Raw genomic sequence first — 18,018 nt, forward strand, 5'->3', positions numbered from 1 at the left:
GGAGCCCGGAGCAAAACGAAGCCGGTTCCCGAGGCTTCGCACGCCCTTCTCCCAATGGATAACGAAGGCGAATTATCCTAAACCAAAGCCTTCCCTCTCCCTTATTCCCAGCTCCCGATAAGGAACTCGTCAGCTGCCCCGAGCCCGAGCCCAGCCGCTGGCCTATTTCTGCCACCAGGTTACACAACCCCTTCCCGAAGCTTGGGCTGTTGCACAATCCCGGGACACTTGCGAGCGGAGGGAGAAGCCGAGCCCGTATTTCCTTACGGATTGCTTTGCATTGGGAAGTTATTTCTATGCACTTTGTTTGGGGTTCTTTTTTTTCCGTGTTCTCTCCCGTTTTACTTCCTATTTAACGCAGGCCAAGGGCCAGCGTGGGGGGGGGGGGGGGGGGGGTTGTGTTTCAGTGAGCCGGGGCTCTCCATGCATTTCGGGTTTGGTTTCGGGGCACTTTTAAAGGGTGCATTTGCACATCCCAACCATCTCACACCCGGACACTGCAACCGCGGTAACAGGAATCACTGCACAGCCTCTGACATATCCTCAGATGCCCCAAACGCTGCCGGCAGGAGCCTGAGCTTCCACACGCTCCTGCAGTGTTGTTTCCTTTCCTAGGACTGTTCCTGGTCGAGCGCAGCCCAGCCGCATCCCACCGGGCACAGGAGAGCACAGACCAAGTGCCTGAACTCTGGAATCGTTGGCGGCGAAGGCTCCGTGCATCCCAACGGGATTTGCGGTCCCCGAGCAGGCTCAGGGCGTTCAGGAACCACACATTAAGGGGATGCTTCCCATCTCCATCAGTGCAAGGGATGGGGGGACCCACACGCACAGAGCCTGGGCTGCCCCATAGGGAACACGGGACCGGGGGGTCCCGAATCCCTCGGGAATGGGGTGGACACACGGATACATATCCCCCCCCCCCCCCATCCATCCTCATCCTCCTCCCCTGCTCGGCACCGCCGGCCCGCGGGGGGCGCCCGGACACGCGGGGTCCCGCCGCCGCCCGCCCCGGCACGTACCGCACGGCGGCCCCGGCAGGGCTGCACCGGGGCCCGGGGGCCACAGCGGCGCCTCCCGCCCGCCCCTGCCCCTGCTCGCTCCCCCCACATTCCCTCTTTTCCTGGTTTTTAAACTCCTTTCCCGTTTTTTTTCGAGTTTTCCTTTTTTTTTTTGAGGGGGGAGGGGGGGTTTACCTTTTTCCCTTTTTTTTTTTCTTTTTCCCCTTTTTCCTTCCCCCCCTTTTCCTTTTACTTTCTTTTTTCCCTTTTTCCTTTTTTCTCCTTTTTCCTTTTCCCCTTCTTCCTTTTTATTTGGCATTTCTTCTCCTTTTTCCTTTTCTTTTTTCCCTCTTTCCTTTTTCCTTTTCTTTTTTCCCTTTTTCTCCTTTTCCCCTTTTTCTCCTTTTCCCTTTTCTTTTTCCCTCTTTCCTTTTTTTTTTCTTTTTTCCCTTTTTTGCCCCTTTTTTCTCCTTTTTTCCCTTTTTTCTCCTTTTTTTTCCCTTTTTTCTCCTTTTTTCCTTTTCCTTTTTCCCTTTCTCCCTTTTTCCCCTTTTCCTTTTTATTTTCCCATCTTTCCTTTTTCCCTTTTTTCTCCTTTTTTTCCCTTTTTCCTCCTTTTTTTCCCTTTTTCTTCCTTTTCCCCTTTTTCTCCTCTTTCTTTTCCCTTTTTCCCCCTTTTCCCTTCCTTTTCCCCTTTTTACCTCTCTCCTCCCCCATTTTCCCCCTATTTCCCCCCTTCTCCCTCTCCCCGCTCACCTTCTGCGCCTGGTCATGGTTGAGCTCGGTGAAGAAGTACGCGAGGAGTTGGGAGGCGATCATGGCGCGGGAGCGGGGCAGCGCGCGCCGCGGGGCTCCCGCGACAATGTGGCTCATTGAGGAGGTTCCCCCCGGCCCACGAGTGACGTGGCGGCGGGGCGGCTCCTGATTGGCTGAGCCGCGAGGGTGTGTGGATGTGTGTGAGAGGGGCGGGGCTAAAGGGGGGGGGGGGTGTCGTGGGGGGGGCAATGGGGGTGAATGGGAGCGCAAGGGGGGGTGGAGGGGGGCATTGGGGTGAACGGGGGGGTATTTGGGGGGTACGGGGGGTGGGCATTGGGGGGCTGTGGGTGCAGTGGGGGGTGCATTGGGTGCACTGAGGGACTGGGGGTGCACTGGGGGGCACATTGGGGTGCATAAAGGGGGTATGCATTGGGGGGCTGTGAGTACACTGGGGGGCATTGGGGTACACAAGGGGGTATGCACTGGGGAGCTGTGGGTACAGTGGGGGTGCATTGGGTGCACTGAGGGACTGGGAGTGCACTGGGGGGCACATTGGGGTGCATAAGGGGGGTATGCATTGGGGGGCTGTGAGTACACTGGGGGGCATTGGGGTACACAAGGGGGGTATGCATGGGGGGCTGTGAGAACACTGGGGGTGCATTGGGTGCACTGGGAGGGCACTGGGGTGCTACAGGTACACTGGGGACACATTGGGGTTGCATTGGGTGCACTGGGGTGCTATAGGTACACTGGGGACACATTGGGGTTGCATTGGGTGCACTGGGGTGCTATAGATACACTGGGAACACATTGGGGTTGCATTGGTGCACTGGGGTGCTATAGATACACTGGGGACACATTGGGGTTGCATTGGGTGCACTGGGGTGCTATAGATACACTGGGAACACATTGGGGTTGCATTGGGTGCACTGGGGTGCTATAGATACACTGGGGACACATTGGGGTTGCATTGGGTGCACTGGGGTGCTGTAGGTACACTGCGGGGCACATTGGGGTTGCATTGGGTGCACTGGGGTACTATAGGTACACTGCGGGGCACATTGGGGTTGCATTGGGTGCCCTGGGATGCTGTAGGTGCACTGGGGACACATTGGGGTTGCATTGGGTGCTCTGGGGGGTGCATTGGGATGCACAAGGAAGATATGCATTGGGGGTGCACTGCGGGTGCATTGGGGTGCACGGGGAGGCTGAAGGTGCTTTGGGGGTGCATTGTGGGGCTGGAAGGGTGTGTGCATAGGGGGTGCACCGAAGGTGTACTCTGTGGGGTGCATTAGAGTGCTCTGGGGGGTGTGCGCATTGGGGTGCACTAGAAGGTCATTTGGGGGAGCTATAGGTGCACTGGGGGAACTGGGGGTGAACTGGGGTTTGCATTGGGTTGGGGGGCGTTCATTGGGGGTGCAGTGGGGGTTCTGCACCGGGGAGGGGCCGGTCGTGCATCGGGAGAACATTGGGGTGCAGAGGGGTGATGCCTTGAGGGGTGCACAGGCGATGGTTGCAAGGCCTGGGTGGGGGGATAGGGGGACGCACACCCTGAAAGGGGGGGGGGGTGTGCACACAGCATCACACGTGTGCACGCGTGTTGCCGTGTGTCAGTAGCATGTACCCGCCATTGCCCTGGCCGCCTGCATGCACGCGGGGCCCGTCACATGCGCCTTAACGTGCGCATCCGTGTGCACCCGTCAGCGCGCATCCATCAGCGCACAGCCCCTGGCGGTCCCTGCGCCAGCACGCGTGGCCTCTGCATCCTGACCCCAAGAAGCTTTGGGAATCATCTCCCTGCGTTATCCCGGTTAAAACCGGGAGGGGAAGGTTGGATCCCTCCTTCCTCCATCCCTGCTCCGTGCAGGAACGCGTGGCCTCTGCATCCTGACCCCAAGAAGCTTTGGGAATCATCTCCCTGCGTTATCCCAGGTCAAAACTGGGATGGGAAGGTTGGATCCCTCCTTCCTCCATCCCTGCTCCGTGCAGGAACGCGTGGCCTCTGCATCCTGACCCCAAGAAGCTTTGGGAATCATCTCCCTGCGTTATCCCGATTAAAACCGGGATGGGAAGGTTGGATCCCTCCTTCCTCCATCCCGGCTCGGTGTGGGAATGGAAGGGTCAAAGCGGAGGAGCCCTACGAGGGCCGTGGCACGTCCTAATCCCGCCTGGTCCTCCCAAAGAGCTCCTGCTGCCCGGATCCTGGCTCCCAGAAGAGCCGGTCCCAGCAGCCCTGGGGCAGGACTTACCCAACCCGTCTGCCTGCTCCCTGCCCCGCTTTCCCAACCAGTTCTGAGCAGCTTCCAGCTCTTCACCTCGCAATGTTCCTACTCTCAGCGGTCATTTACATCATTCTCTTTCCAAGGAATTGAAACTCCATTTCAAAGAGAAAGAAAGGAGGGGGGGGGAACAACCAAAAAGGAGAGGAAGAGAAGCAGAGACGAGACAACCCCATTCCCAGGCTCCCTTTCCCTTGGGTGATCCAGTCCTGCTGGACCCGGCCCATCCAGCCCCGGTTTGTCCCAGGTTTTAGCGCGAGCCCCGTATAGGATGCTCTTTAATTCCCCCTCTCCTCCTGCCTTTTTTATTCCTTGCTAAATACCCAAATTCCCAGGGGTTAAGATGAAACTAAAGCAGGATTTAGCCTAAAAATATCCGGGCACATCTGCCCACCTTCCCCATCTGCTTGGATGAAGGAAGGGATTGTATGCGCAGAATGAGGGGTCTGTCTGGTCCTTCTGTCCCGTTTGGGAGCTCGGTTCACACCAGGTTATTTAGGGAGGGATATTCCTTAAGGCTCAGTGTGCTTGCTGGATAACCCCTTAGTCAAGGAGCAGGTCTCAGTGCATGGGTTTGAGGCGCTTTTTGACTGCAGAATGAGCTTTTATAACCTGTTTCCTAACGCCTTTCGAGCAAGAAACCTCAACATCTGCATGTTTCCAGGCCATCCCTCCCAGCTGCTTCCTGGCTTTTGCATGGACTTGTCCGAATCTATCGGCATTTCGTGCCGCGTTCCTTAGCAGGAGGAAATGGGCTGATTGCAGGCATTGAAGTTACAACCCGCTCTCATTTCTCTAATGGGATCCTTTCAAGGCCAATGACTGCGGTAATGACAACGTCGGAGCTTGAAAGGAAGGGCCGTGCCCAGCGGCCGGAGCAGGGATGGAGCATCCCGGAGCCCCGGGATGGGCTGCGGATGCCATCACCCGCAAGGAGCACCGACTTGACCCATAGGCAAAGCGCCATTAAGGGTGCACAAGGGGTTAATACCCCTCTTTTTATATGGGGAAACCACGGGATGGGGATGGAGGGGTTGGGAAGCAACCCCAGCGCAGGGATCTTCGGAGCTGCTCCAGGAGAGGCGTTAATTCATCTCGGATCACCTGCCCCGTGACTCACGGCTCCATCGGTGCTCCGCATAGTTTCCATCAGCGTTTCATTTGACACACACATCCATCCCAAACGATCCCACGGGCAGCAGGGTGACACCGGTGACCATGTATTTACCTCGCCTGCTCACCCAACGCACCGGAAACCTTGAACTGGGCCGGACCCAGCCCTGGCGCAGGGTTGGGAATGGAAAACCGGTCGGAGAGCTTTTCCCTTCCTTCCCCCGGCAGCCGTGGGATGGAGCGCGTGACCTTGGGGCTGAGCTGGGTGAAACAGCCTTTCCCCGGCTCCGCGGCAGGGAATGAGCAGCACCGGTCCCAAAGGGATCCGCAAAGGTGGAAGGAAAAGGGAGCAATGCTCCTTGTGTGTGCTGGAGGGGGGGGGGGTGTCTGTGCATCCGACTGCTGCTCCCATGGGGATGCCAGGAGAAGCTCCCCATGACCCAGCCCGGAACCCCCCCATGTGCTGGGCTGCACCCCCAGAGCGCGAGCAGCAGCTCAGGGAGGGGATCCTGCCCCTCTGCTCCCATGAGACCCCCCCTGTGTGCACGGTGCTCAACATAAGGACATGGAGCTGTTGGAGCAGGTCCAGAGGAGGCCACGGGGATGCTCAGGGGCTGGAGCAGCTCCCGTATGGAGCCAGGCTGAGAACATTGGGGCTGGAGAAGAAAAGCTGCGTGGAGAGCTCAGAGCAGCTTCCAGTGTGTGAAGGGGGCTACAAGGATGCTGGGAAGGGGCTCTTCATTAGGGACTGTAGGGATAGGACAAGGGGTGATGGGTTCAGACTGAAACAGGGGATGTTCAGGTTGGAGATAAGGAAGAAGTGATTTATGTGAGGGTGCTGAGGCACTGGCACAGGGTGCCCAGAGAAGCTGTGGCTGCCCCATCCCTGGCAGTGCTCAAGGCCAGGTTGGACACAGGGGCTTGGAGCAAGCTGCTCCAGTGGAAGGGGTCCCTGCCCATGGCAGGGGTTGGAGCTGGGTGAGCTTTAAGCTCCCTTCCAACCCAAACCAGGCTGGGTTCCATGATTCTATGATGCTTATAACCTTGGGGTTGACTCCCAAGCCATCCATCCCACAACATCCATCTGCATCCCAAGTCCATCCTCCCCTGAGCATCCAGCGCTCCCTAAAACAGCCAGAGGAACTCCTTATAGATCAAGCAGGGACCAGCAAACCAGATGCCTCCCGCCGCACACAACCAGGGTAATCTCTGTCATACGGCCAGAAAAGGGGAGATTAGATCAGATCAGATGTACCTGCCTAATTTTAGCTCCCTCACATGCTTCGGGCGTGCTGCTCCTGCTCTTCCCTCGCTCCTCTCCAAGCCATGGGGCCACCAGGCAGGACAGGAGGAAACCAGCCTGGCTTTGGCTGGGAAGTGGTACCCAGCGGTGTGATGTGCACTGGATGTGGTGATGCTCCCCCTGCACTGGTGGTGGTCATCCTCAACCTCTGGAGCATCACCTTTCCAAGCCCTGGGAATGCCTCCCTACCCATCCAGCCTGCCCCCATTCACACTGAGCTCCTGCTGCTGCTTTCCCCTCCACCTCCTGCTGAATTCCTGCAACGTGACAGGGACGTTTGCTGTCCATTGCCTGCCCTGACCTCCCTCATGCCAGCCCTAAGCCCTTGTCTTGTCCTGCTGCCAGCTCCATCAAACGTCTCCTGATCCAAGGTGACATCTGACTCCTCATGGGACCAGCCTTGGGGCAGCGCTGCGATGCAGCAGGAACAGAAGACATCTGAGCCCTGAGCTCATCATGAGCTGCACCATCCCCAGCATCCCAGCAGGGTCCCCACGGCCTGGAAGGGGATGGGGAGGAAGGACACAGTCCCTTAAAGCTATCATAGGCAAAGTGAGGTGTCCCCATGCCCATGGAAGGGGGGTTGTAACTGGATGATCTTAAGGTCCTTTCCAACCCTAACTAGTCCATGATTCTATGACCACCCCACATCCCAAAGGGGGTCCTGGTGCTGGTGAGGGCTGTGCTGGGCACCACACAAGCCTGACAGAGCTGGGAGGTCAAAAGTCGCTGTGAGGGCACAGGACCCTGAGTCACAGCATCCATCCCGGGATGAGTAAGTCCCGCGAGTGGCACTTTCCCAATCCCAGCGGAAGGAGGAGGTTTCTCCAGCATCCCCAAGGCGCTTTCCCAAAGGGGCAGAGCTGGGTCACAGCCACATCCCTGGTGTGGGGCGAGCGCACGTCCCCAGGGCCAGCACCCGGAGCTGGGGCATGAGGGCGAGCAGCAGCAGGCAGGGAGGTGCTCAGTGCCAAGGGCTTTTCCTTCACCTGCTCCATGGGATCCCTGGTGCTTCCTCATGGATCAATGGGTGGGAGCAAGCCCAGGGGGTCTATGGTCCATGTGGATGCTGTTTCTGTTTCTGATCCAAGGAGTTTGGGTGTTTAAAGGGATGATCTTAAAGGTCTTTCCCAACCGAGTTGATCCTATGCTTCCAAGTGTCCCCTGGTTTTCCTGCTGCTGCAGCAGATTCCCAGAGCTGGATCTCAGGGATCCCATCCTGGAGCATGATGGCAATGGGATAACGCTGCCATTACCCCACAATAACCCTGCGCCATGGCCGCATCCAGCCCAGGCTTGGCACGGGGTCAGTCCCCAAGCCCTGGCTTGCATAAGGTGGGAATGTGGGAAGTCTCTGGCTCTGTCGGGATGCTGGAAGCAGCAGCCTGGAGCAGGTTGGAGGCTCAGGGGAAGGCGGTGGAGCAGCGTCCGTGTCACCATGGCAAATCCATGTGCGCATGGATGCGCCTCCCCGCTCATCCTTGGTGTTTGGATGCGGCTCTTAAAACCCAGGTTGGTTTGGGCACTCACCTCCTGCCCGTTCCAAAAGCCCATCCTAAGCACTAATGGTGGGATTAACACCCCACTGACCCCTCAAACCCAGAGCAATTCCTAACCCGGATCATGGCCAGCTCTCCCCAGGATGCAGGAGCAGAACCGGGCTCTCCCCTGGACCATTGCTCACAAGCAGCATCTCGCATCCCTCCCTGCAGGGAGGACCACATCCCAAAGCAGGAAACCACCCCCAATATTACATCCTGCCTTGCTTCAACATCAGTCAGGGCCAGAGAATTGGGAAACAGCTCTCCAACACCCTTCCATGAATTATTCCATGCAGCCATCCCGTTATCCCGCTCCCCACAATTACTCCCCTTCCGATGAGTGGCAGCAGGATGAACTGGCCTCACATCCCTTCATGCTCCACAGCCAGATAGAAGGAGTAAAACCACCCCAAAATCCCAAATCCAGGGAGAAGATCCCCTTACCTGGGTGAAGCTCTTGCCATCCATGCCGTCTGCTGCGTGCTCGGGCATCATCCTTGGAGCATCCGAGATGGTTTGCTGGGACTGGGAGAGTTTTATCATCTCTGATCCCTGCGGAGGAAGGTCCCTGCCTGCCATTGGCTGGGCTCTGGGGATAAGTATGGGATTTTAACAGCACCCATGTAATCCCAGAGCTGTGGGATGAGCGCAACGGAGCTGCCTGGGGTGTGATGCCGATGGGGCTGGGTACCCACATTACACAGTGTCACCATCACCCCTCATGGAGCATCCCTTTGCATGGCAAGCAACAGCCACCGGACCAGGGTGACCCCCACAGTGTGCAGGCAGTTTTAGTGATGAATCCCCTCTCCTTTTTCCTAGGCTTGGGAAATAAATGAGGAAATCACCACTGGGATGGATGTGTTTGCAAAGGGATGCTCGGGAGCTCCAAGCTGTGCTTGTGCATCCCCACCCCTGGTAATGCACACGGGTAGATAGCATGCGTGTGCACGTGCTGCATGTGTGCATGAGGCAGGAACATGTGGCTGCACACATGGCTCTTACCCGGCTTAACTGGGATCTGCTTATACAGAGGTGGCTCCTCTGCTTATACAGAGCTTCGGGAGCCCTTTAGAACCCCCAAACACCCTAATGGGGGGTAAAACCTATGGGGAAGAGCTGCAGTGGGAGCGGGGAGCCCCATGGCTTTGCCCCTGTGTGCCCATGGGCATGCGAGGGCCCTCTCCTCACTGCCCAGCAAAGAGGTTTAAGGCTGATGCACTTATTCCTTGTGTCCAGGGCAGATTATCCGGCTGGCGGGGCCGGAGCGCTGGCACGGAGCCCCTGAGCCCTTATCTGGGGCAGGCAGGGCAGGAGAGCTATGGGGAAGGAGGGGGGGCAGAGCTGCAGCCCCACGGTGCCCTATGGCAGGTGGCTGGGCCGTGATGGGGCTCGAGAGAAGGGACAGGGATTGGGTTAGGGGGCAGCAGCATCCCCCCCACCCAGGGCTTGGGCACCTCCTGCATGTGCTGAAGGTTCAACCCAGCCCTAAATCGCAGTCTGGCCTCTGGGTTCAGCACCTTCCCTTCGCAAAGGGAGAGCCCCAGCTTCAGCTCTGTCCCCATCCTGCTCCCTGTCCCATCCCTATCCTCATCCTGCTCCCTGTCCTCATCCTGCTCCCTACCCCATCCCTGACCCCATCCCATCCCTATCCTCATCCTGCTCCCTGTCTCAGACTTATCTTCATTCCCATCCCATCCCATCCCTGTCTGCACCCTGGTCCTTGTCCCAGTCCCATTCCCATCCCCATCCCCCTCCCACCCCCATCCCTGTCTCAATCCCATTCTCCTCCCTGTCCCTATCCCTTACTCCACCCATAGCCCAGTCCTGGTCCTTGTCCCAATCCCATTCCCATCCCCATCAAATCCTTGTCCCTTTCCTCATCCCCATCCTTGCCACCACCTCTGTCTTGGTCCCCGTCCTAGTCTCATCCTCATCCCATCCCACCCTTATCCCATCCCCATCCCTTTCCCAGCCCCATCCCTATCCCTGTCCCCATCTCACCCCTATCCCACGGCTGACAGGGACAGCCCAGGACAATCCAGCCTCCGATGGAGCCAGGAGCCGCTCCGCTCCCACCATGCGTTTGGCAGCACCTTCAGCCGACAGAAACTTCTTTTATCTCCAAAACCTCCCCTTTAATCTCCCCAAAGATCCCTTTCATCTCCCCAAATCCCTTTGCTGCACAGGGAGAGCTCTGCCCGCTCCAGGCCGGGATCCTCCCTCCGTTGGCTTCTCCGAGCCGGGAAGGACAGAGCCACCTTTGTTCTGTCCCTGCTCCTATTGCTGCAGGAAATGTCACAGGGCCCTTGGCGCCGGCGGCTTTGCCATCCCTCTCCTGGCACGTCCGTGCTGGGAATCTCCAGGATAGGGAGAAGAAAGGGACCCACAAGCGCTGGGCGATGGGAGATGCGCTGGGGAGATGGGGGTCAGGGGCATCGCTGCGTGTCCCCACATCAGTGCTTTAACTGGAATGGATGCGGAGCCAAGCCAGGCTTGCTCCATCTCCCACCATCGTGGGGTCAATGGGATGCTGATCCCCACCCTCAGCCATTCCCAGCCTCCCAAAATCCTCCTTGCAGCGGGCACCGGATAAACCCCGTCATTGTCCCCCCCTGCCTCATGTATAATTCAGCACATGGCAAGGGCAAGACCTGCCCTTTCCAGTGAGGGACCCCCCCTTGGGGACCTCAGTGGGTGGCCGGGGACCGTTCCCAACGCGGCTTTATAAAGAGGCGATGGAGAAACAGCCGGCTGGGATGGGAGCAGGTGATTCCCCATGGGATACCCCCTGGTGGCCGGTGAAGAGGTGGTTTTATGGCTTTAATAGTGGGATAAAAGCTCTTAAGGACGCCTCGCTGGTTGTATGGCATTTCCCTGTGCTGGGAACCCATTGGAAGTGGGATGCGCGGTCCAGCCCGGAGAATGGGATCAGTGCAGCCCAGTGAGGGATGCCAGCCTCAAACAATGCCTGGGTGCATTCCTCTTGGAGAGAGGGTGTCTTGGGACACGTTGGAACAGTGGTGGAATGACTGTCCCTGGAAGTGATCACACACCACGTCTATGAGGCCCTGAGTGCCATGGGTTAGTGATGGCAGCGCTTGGGAATGCTTGGACTTGATGAGCTTAAAGCTCTTTTCCAACCTGATTCCATGATTCTATGCCAGCAATCGGAGGAGGAGGGAGAGCTGCAACCCCTGCCCTTGCTCTGCCGCAGCCAGAGGTGAAGCCACCGCTCCCTCAAGCCGCTCCAAGGGCTTTCTAAGGCTCTCCCCATGGATGGCCGGGAGCCAGGCAGCAGCACATCACGGAGCCGGCACGAGGCCGGCAGCTCCGGCAGGGACCGGCTGCATCCGCGACGCCTGGGGCTGAGCCAGCAAAGATTGGGCTTAATCACATGTTAACCTCAGCCCCATGCCAGGATCCATCCCTCTTCCCTGACCTCCCTGGCTCCGGTAACCAGAAACCACCAGGGAATTTTTCCAGTCTCATGATAACAGCAAACGTCACATCCCAAAGGAGCACAGGCGCTGCCAGCTGGGTGGGATGGGGCGAAGCCAATGGGATGGAGCTTCTGGGGGCATCCTGGTGACAGCAACCGGTGCCAGGGGTTTGGGATCCAAACCCGGATCTCGTTTCGGAGCGGGGAAAATGAAAGGGATAACTGGACCTAAAGAGCTGGGAAACAGCCACAGCCTTAAGCATCCCCAGGCTGCTGTTTTCTAGGAACTCAAGCCTGGGTGCTTCCCCAAGCACCATTGACCACGGTGAGGGGGACATTGGGATGAATCCCCTAAAAGTCATCAGATACCCAAAGCATGGGTTGGATGGGGCGACTCCTTTCACTTCTGCTTTCCCTGGCTCACGCTGGCTCCAGGAGGCTGCTGCTCTATTTAGGGAGCTGTGTCCCAGCCCAGCAGCAGCAGAAATAGGGGAGGGGAAATGAAAATGAACCCTGGTTGGCTTCAGAGCATCCTCATCTGCTGCACATGGGAGCAGGGGCTGATCAATCAGAGCCCCAAGAGCTGAGACCTGGAATAAACCATGGCCCCTCATAACAACTGCGACCCCTAAAAGACAAGATCCCCCCAGAACAATGGTCATAATAGCCATGACCCCTAATAACTGGACCCCCAAAACCATGGTCCCTAATACCAATGACTCCGAATAACTACGATCCCCAAAACCATGGTCCTAATAACCACAACCCCTAATAACTGGGACCCCCAGAACCGTGGTCCCTAATACCAGTGACTCCTAATAACAGGGACCCTCAAAACCATGGTCCCTAATAACCACAACCCCTAATAACTGGGACCCCCAGAACCATGGTCCCTAATACCAATGACTCCTAATAACAGGGACCCTCAAAACCATGGTCCCTAATAACCACAACCCCTAATAACTGGGACCCCTAAAACCATGGTCCTAATAACCACAACCCCTAATAACTGGGACCCCTAAAACCATGGTCCTAATAACCACAACCCCTAATAACTGGGACCCCTAAAACCATGGTCATAATAACCATGACCCCTAATAAATGGGATCCCCAAAATCTTGGTCTTAATAGCCATGATCCCTAATAAATGGGACCCCCAGAACCATGGTCCCTAATAACCATGACAACTAATAACTGGGACCCCAAGAACAGGGTCCCTAATAGCCATGACCCCTAATAACTGGGACCCCATAAACATACTCCCTAATAACCTAATAACCCAATAACCCTGACCCCTAATAACCTTGCCCCCCCCAAAAGACATGGCCTTTAATAACCCCAATCCCTAATAACCCTGACCATAGCCATAGCCCCTAATGAGTGTGACCCCTAATAACCATGACCCCTAATAAGTACAATCCCTAATAACCCCAACCCCTAATGATGCTGCCCCCAGGCCTTCTGGCTTCCCAGTGGGGTGAGATTCCTGCCAATCCCGGTTGCACAAGCATCCCCCAAACCCCTCATCACCCTCTTCCATGCTTCCCATTTTCCCTTTGAGTTGTCATCTACAAACACCCAGTTTTCCCAGCTATAAAACAAGGGGCAAGGAGCACATCCCGGCTGCTGGGAGGTGGGAATTTTGCAGCCCAAATTCCCCCTTGGATACTTCCACCTTTGGTTTTGGGGTGGTTCTAAACCCACCTCCCCTCGGATTAATGCACTCCTCCGATGAGGGCAGTAATAATGGGATTATCCCGATCTGGCTGCGGGACAGGGAAGCTCATTATGGAGCATTAAAGAGGGGAAAATTGGGATTTCCGAGGTCTAATGAAAGCTCATTTCCTTCCGGGCATCTCCCAGGCTCATTTTGGGCTCATTTGTGGGGGTTTTCGCAGTTTGCCAGGATCTGGGAATGCTTTTCAGCCCGTTCAGGTTTGGGGAAACTGAGGCCCAGCGGCCACAGCGCTGCATGGGGACCAATTCCATGTCCCTCAATGCACCCCATAGGGCAGCCCAGGACTCAGTGGGTAAAGTGGGGTGAGGCACTTTGGGGGGGCTTTTTTCCTATGAAAACACGGGAAAGGAGGATGGGGAGGGGGAAAACACCCCAATGAAAGCCTTGGGTTGAGGATCCCCCCCCAGTGACCGACCCAGCGTCACCGAGGGCCTCAGTTTTGATGGGAAAAGGGGAATTTGCCCCTTTTTCCAGCCGCCCTTTGGGTTCCAGCATCGCGAGGACCAACAGTGCCACCTACCGAAACAGCCCTCGCCGCTCCTGAGCCCTCATCGCTCCCTTTTCCCCATCCCAAAGCGCATTCCCACGTTCTTAGGGACACAAAACACCCCCAGCCCATCCCCTGTTTGTCCCTATGGGGCAATGCCAGCTGCCCATCCCCATCACATCAAGCCTTGTCCCTGTAGCGTTCCCATTTATACTCCTGGGCCTGTTTTAGGTCCCTTTTAGGGCTTGGAAAGCTCCATTTGAACCCAAACCATCCCATGACCAAGTCTTTGTGCCCACTGAGTCCCACACGTTCTTAGGGGCACAAGAACCCTCATCCCAAGCCCTGTTTGTCCCTATGGGGCGATGCCAGCTGCCCATCCCCATCGCATCAAGCCTTGTCCCTGTAGGGTTCCCATTTATACTCCTGGGCCTGTTTTAGGTCCCTTTTAGGGCTTGGAAAGCTCCGTTTGAATCCAAACCATTCCATGACCAAGCCTTTGTGGCCACTGAGTCCCACACGTTCTTAGGGACACAAAACCGCCCCCAGCCCATCCCCTGTTCGTCCCTATGGGGCAATGCCAGCTGCCCATCCCCATCGCATCAAGCCTTGTCCCTATTTGTCTCCCCTTTATACTCCTGGGCCTGTTTTAGGTCCCTTTTAGGGCTTGGAAAGCTCCATTTGAACCCAAACCATTCCATGACCAAGCCTTTGTGCCCACTGAGTCCCACACGTTCTTAGGGACACAAGAACACTCATCCCAAGCCCTGTTTGTCCCTATGGGGCAATGCCAGCTGCCCATCCCCATCGCATCAAGCCTTGTCCCTGTAGCGTTCCCATTTATACTCCTGGGCCTGTTTTAGGTCCCTTTTAGGGCTTGGAAAGCTCCGTTTGAACCCAAACCATTCCATGACCAAGCCTTTGTGCCCACTGAGTCCCACATGTTCTTAGGGGCACAAGAACCCTCATCCCAACCTCTGTTTGTCCCTATGGGGCGATGCCAGCTGCCCATCCCCATCGCATCAAGCCTTGTCCCTGTAGGGTTCCCATTTATACTCCTGGGCCTGTTTTAGGTCCCTTTTAGGGCTTGGAAAGCTCCGTTTGAATCCAAACCATTCCATGACCAAGCCTTTGTGGCCACTGAGTCCCACACGTTCTTAGGGGCACAACCCCCCCCCCCAGCCCATCCCCTGTTTGTCCCTATGGGGCGATGCCAGCTGCCCGTGCCCATCGCATCAAGCCTTGTCCCTATTTGTCTCCCCTTTATACTCCTGGGCCTGTTTTAGGTCCCTTTTAGGGCTTGGAAAGCTCCATTTGAACCCAAACCATTCCATGACCAAGTCTTTGTGCCCACTGAGTCCCACATATTCTTAGGGGCACAAGAACCCTCATCCCAAGCCCTGTTTGTCCCTATGGGGCGATGCCAGCTGCCCATCCCCATCGCATCAAGCCTTGTCCCTGTAGGGTTCCCATTTATACTCCTGGGCCTGTTTTAGGTCCCTTTTAGGGCTTGGAAAGCTCCTTTTGAACCCAAACCATTCCATGACCAAGCCTTTGTGCCCACTGAGAGGGGAAACTGAGGCACACCCAGTCCTGCCCATTAGACCCCAACGAGCCCCACCTGCGGCTCATTGAGTACTTAAGGGCCCCTATAGAAACCTATATAAACCCCTAACCCCGGCTCTGCTCCATCCGCGGCTATGGAAGGAGCCGGGGCGCAGCCGGCACGGGGGGCGCTGCTGCTGCCCACCCCGGCCCCGGAGGTGCTGGAGCGGGTGCTGAGGGAGCTCCACGGCCCCTTGCCCTGCGCTGCCTCCATCGCCCGCCTGCGGAAGGGGCCGGCCGGGGGGTACGAGCCGGCCGGGGGGGCCGGGGATGCGCTGGAGCGGAGGCAGTTGGCCAATGCCAAGGAGCGGCAGAGGGTGAGGGGGGAGCCCCGGCCCCACACTTGTGGGGGGGATGATGGGGGGGGGCACCCGGGGCACCGCTGGGTGCTTGGGCCGTCGGCATTAGGCTTCTGCTGGGGTCGTGAATAGGGGGAAGTCTTTGGGGGGGTCTGGTTTAATATGGGGGGTTATATAACTTATATATTTAATGTTTATTATATTTAATACAGTATTATTATATTAAATATAATATTTATTATTATACTAATATTCTATTAATAATTCGAATATATTAATTTTTAACATCGATTCAATATAACATTATCATATTAATATCTTAATATATTACTTAATAATATCATGTTACTATATTAATACATTATATTATTAATATGTTTTTTCTATAATATGGGGGGTTTCATATATTTTCAACCTAAAGGGACCTGGTTTAATCCTTAGGGCCTGGTTAGATCCCAGTTTAATCCTATGGGAGGCCAGGTTTAACCTTGGGAAGCTCTGGGTTAGTTTTGGGGGGGGTCCTGGTTTAATCCTGGGGGTTCCAGTTTAACCCTTACAGAGCCCAGTTTAATCCTGAGGGACTGGGCTTAATCCTAGGAGGACCTGGCTTAATTCTGGGGGGCCTGGTGTGACCCTAAGAGGGTCTGTGTTAATGGGGGGGGCTGATTTGATCTTGGAGGACCCAGTTTAACCCTCATAGAGCCCAGTTTAATCCTATGGAGGGACAGGTATCATCCTAGAAGCTTCTGGCTCAAGTTGGGTTGGAGATGGCTTGATCCTAACAGAACCTGGTTTAATCATGGGGGTCCAGGTTAACCCTAAAAGGACCTGGTTTAAATTGGGAAGGAGCTGGTTTGATCCTAGGGGGGCCTGGTTCTATCTCGGGGTGCCCAGTTTAATCCTGAGTAGAGGCTGGTTTAGTCCTAGGAGGACCTGGCTTCATTTTAGGGGGGTGGTGGTTTCATCCTGGGATACACAGATTCACCATAGGAAGGCCTGGGTTAATCTTGGGGGGCCCAATTCAATCCTGAAGGTGCCCAGTTTAATCCTAGCAGCACATGGCTTAATTCTGGGGGTGCCCATCTTAATCTTAGGAGCACATGGTTTAATTTGGGGGGCCCCAGTTTAATCCTAGCAGCACATGGCTTAATTCTAGGGGTGCCCAATTTAACCCTAGGAGCACATGGCTTAATTCTGGGGTCCCTACCTTAATTCTAAAGGGTCCCAGTTTAACCCCATGGTGCCCAGTTCACCCTTGGGGTCCCCCCCCACGCACCCCAATGGGTTTTCCCTCTCTTTATCCCCCCCCTTGCAGATCAAGAACATCAACAGCGGCTTCTCCAGGCTCAAGGCCTTGGTGCCCCTGGTCCCCCGTGACCACAAGCCCAGCAAAGTGGACACCCTAAAGGCAGCCACCGAGTACATCCGGCTGCTGCGGCTGGTGCTGGAGGAAACGGGGGGGCTCAAGGTAAAGGGGGGGTCACCCCAACATCAACCTCCCCTGTTTCAGTCTGAACCCATCACCCCTTGTCCTATCCCTACAGTCCCTGATGAAGAGTCCCCTCCCCAGCATCCTTGTAGCCCCCTTCAGGCCCTGGAAGATGCTCTGGGGGTGCAGCCCCGCACATGGGGGGGTTCTCATTGACTGACACCCCCAATTCTTTGTCCTCAGGCTGCTCTGCATCACTTCTCTGCCCAACCTGCACCTGGGGTTGCTCCAACCAAGGGGCAATCCTTGCCCTTGGTCCTGTTGGCATTGGGCACCCCTCAAGCATGTCAATGTCCCCCTGGATGGCAGAAGGATGGGGGGGGCACAGCACCCCAATTTCAGTGTTTTCTCCCCCCTTCTCATACCAACAGGATGCTGATGCCAATCAGGATCTGGGTGATGCCGCTGGGACCAGGCCTGGCACTGTCCCCCTGTATCCATGGGTTGCCCCTGTGCTGCCCCCCAACCCTGGGCTGCTACGGGAGAGTGGGGAGCTGGTGAGTTGGGGGTCAGGGTTGGAGGGATGGGGTTGGGTGCACCCAAGAGGGGGGACAAGATGGGGACACCCATGAGCCTTGCAGGGAGCTCCCACCCCAGAGCTCAGGCTTTGGGGAGCCTCTGATTTATACCAACACATTATATCTATGTACATGCAGATATTTATGCCCCAAAATGAGCAAAACCTTGCATTTTGGGGGCTTGTTTTTGAAGGTTTTACCAGCCAATCCCTAAAAAAAACCCTGGAATCTCCAGCAGAGACCCACGGGGGACCTGGTGTGACACCAAGTTTGATGCTCCAGCACTTCCTTTGGGGGCTGCCTCCTGTCCCACGGCCGGATCCAGCCCCACATCCCATTACACTGCCCCTCAACCTGCCTATCCCCAACACGGGGGGGGGGGGGGGGCATCACTCCTCAACCACGATGGTGAGGCCAGAGCTGTAATTAATAGCTTTATATGAATGTAAT

At 56.3% G+C, this 18,018-nt stretch overlaps 2 protein-coding genes across 3 annotated transcripts in view; one reads left to right on the top strand and one right to left on the bottom strand.

Moving 5' to 3' along the window:
• Positions 1–8,543, bottom strand: part of HK2 (hexokinase 2) — a 32,621-nt gene extending 24,078 nt beyond the window's left edge. Inside the window, exon 1 of one of the 2 annotated variants that reach the window (XM_057402542.1) lies at positions 8,435–8,543. In XM_057402542.1, the coding sequence (XP_057258525.1) occupies positions 8,435–8,533 (99 nt within the window). In that variant the 5' untranslated portion in view covers positions 8,534–8,543. Of the gene's footprint in view, positions 1–1,754; positions 1,828–8,434 lie in introns of those variants that run through there. The other variant, XM_057402543.1, reaches the window with a different exon arrangement.
• Positions 8,544–15,357: 6,814 nt separating this feature from the next.
• Positions 15,358–17,938, top strand: FIGLA (folliculogenesis specific bHLH transcription factor). The gene is made up of 4 exons (XM_057402595.1): positions 15,358–15,579; positions 16,877–17,029; positions 17,422–17,547; positions 17,807–17,938. The coding sequence occupies exons 1-4, from the start codon at positions 15,358–15,360 to the stop codon at positions 17,828–17,830; spliced, it is 525 nt and encodes a 174-aa protein (XP_057258578.1). The 3' UTR covers positions 17,831–17,938.
• The last annotated feature ends 80 nt before the right edge of the window (positions 17,939–18,018 follow it).

Source organism: Pezoporus wallicus, unplaced genomic scaffold (assembly GCF_028554395.1).
Source record: "Pezoporus wallicus isolate ANWC-B61680 ecotype Strahan unplaced genomic scaffold, APGP_CSIRO_Pwel_v1 contig_2348, whole genome shotgun sequence".
In the NCBI taxonomy this organism is placed as follows: Eukaryota; Metazoa; Chordata; class Aves; order Psittaciformes; family Psittacidae; genus Pezoporus; species Pezoporus wallicus.

Coding starts and splice junctions, on each gene's coding strand:
- FIGLA (XM_057402595.1), top strand. CDS start 15,358: ATGGAAGGAGCCGGGGCGCAGCCGGCACGGGGGGCGCTGCTGCTGCCC. Junction 17,030..17,421: donor AGGAAACGGGGGGGCTCAAG/GTAAAGGGGGGG, acceptor TCATACCAACAG/GATGCTGATGCCAATCAGGA. Junction 17,548..17,806: donor TACGGGAGAGTGGGGAGCTG/GTGAGTTGGGGG, acceptor AATCTCCAGCAG/AGACCCACGGGGGACCTGGT.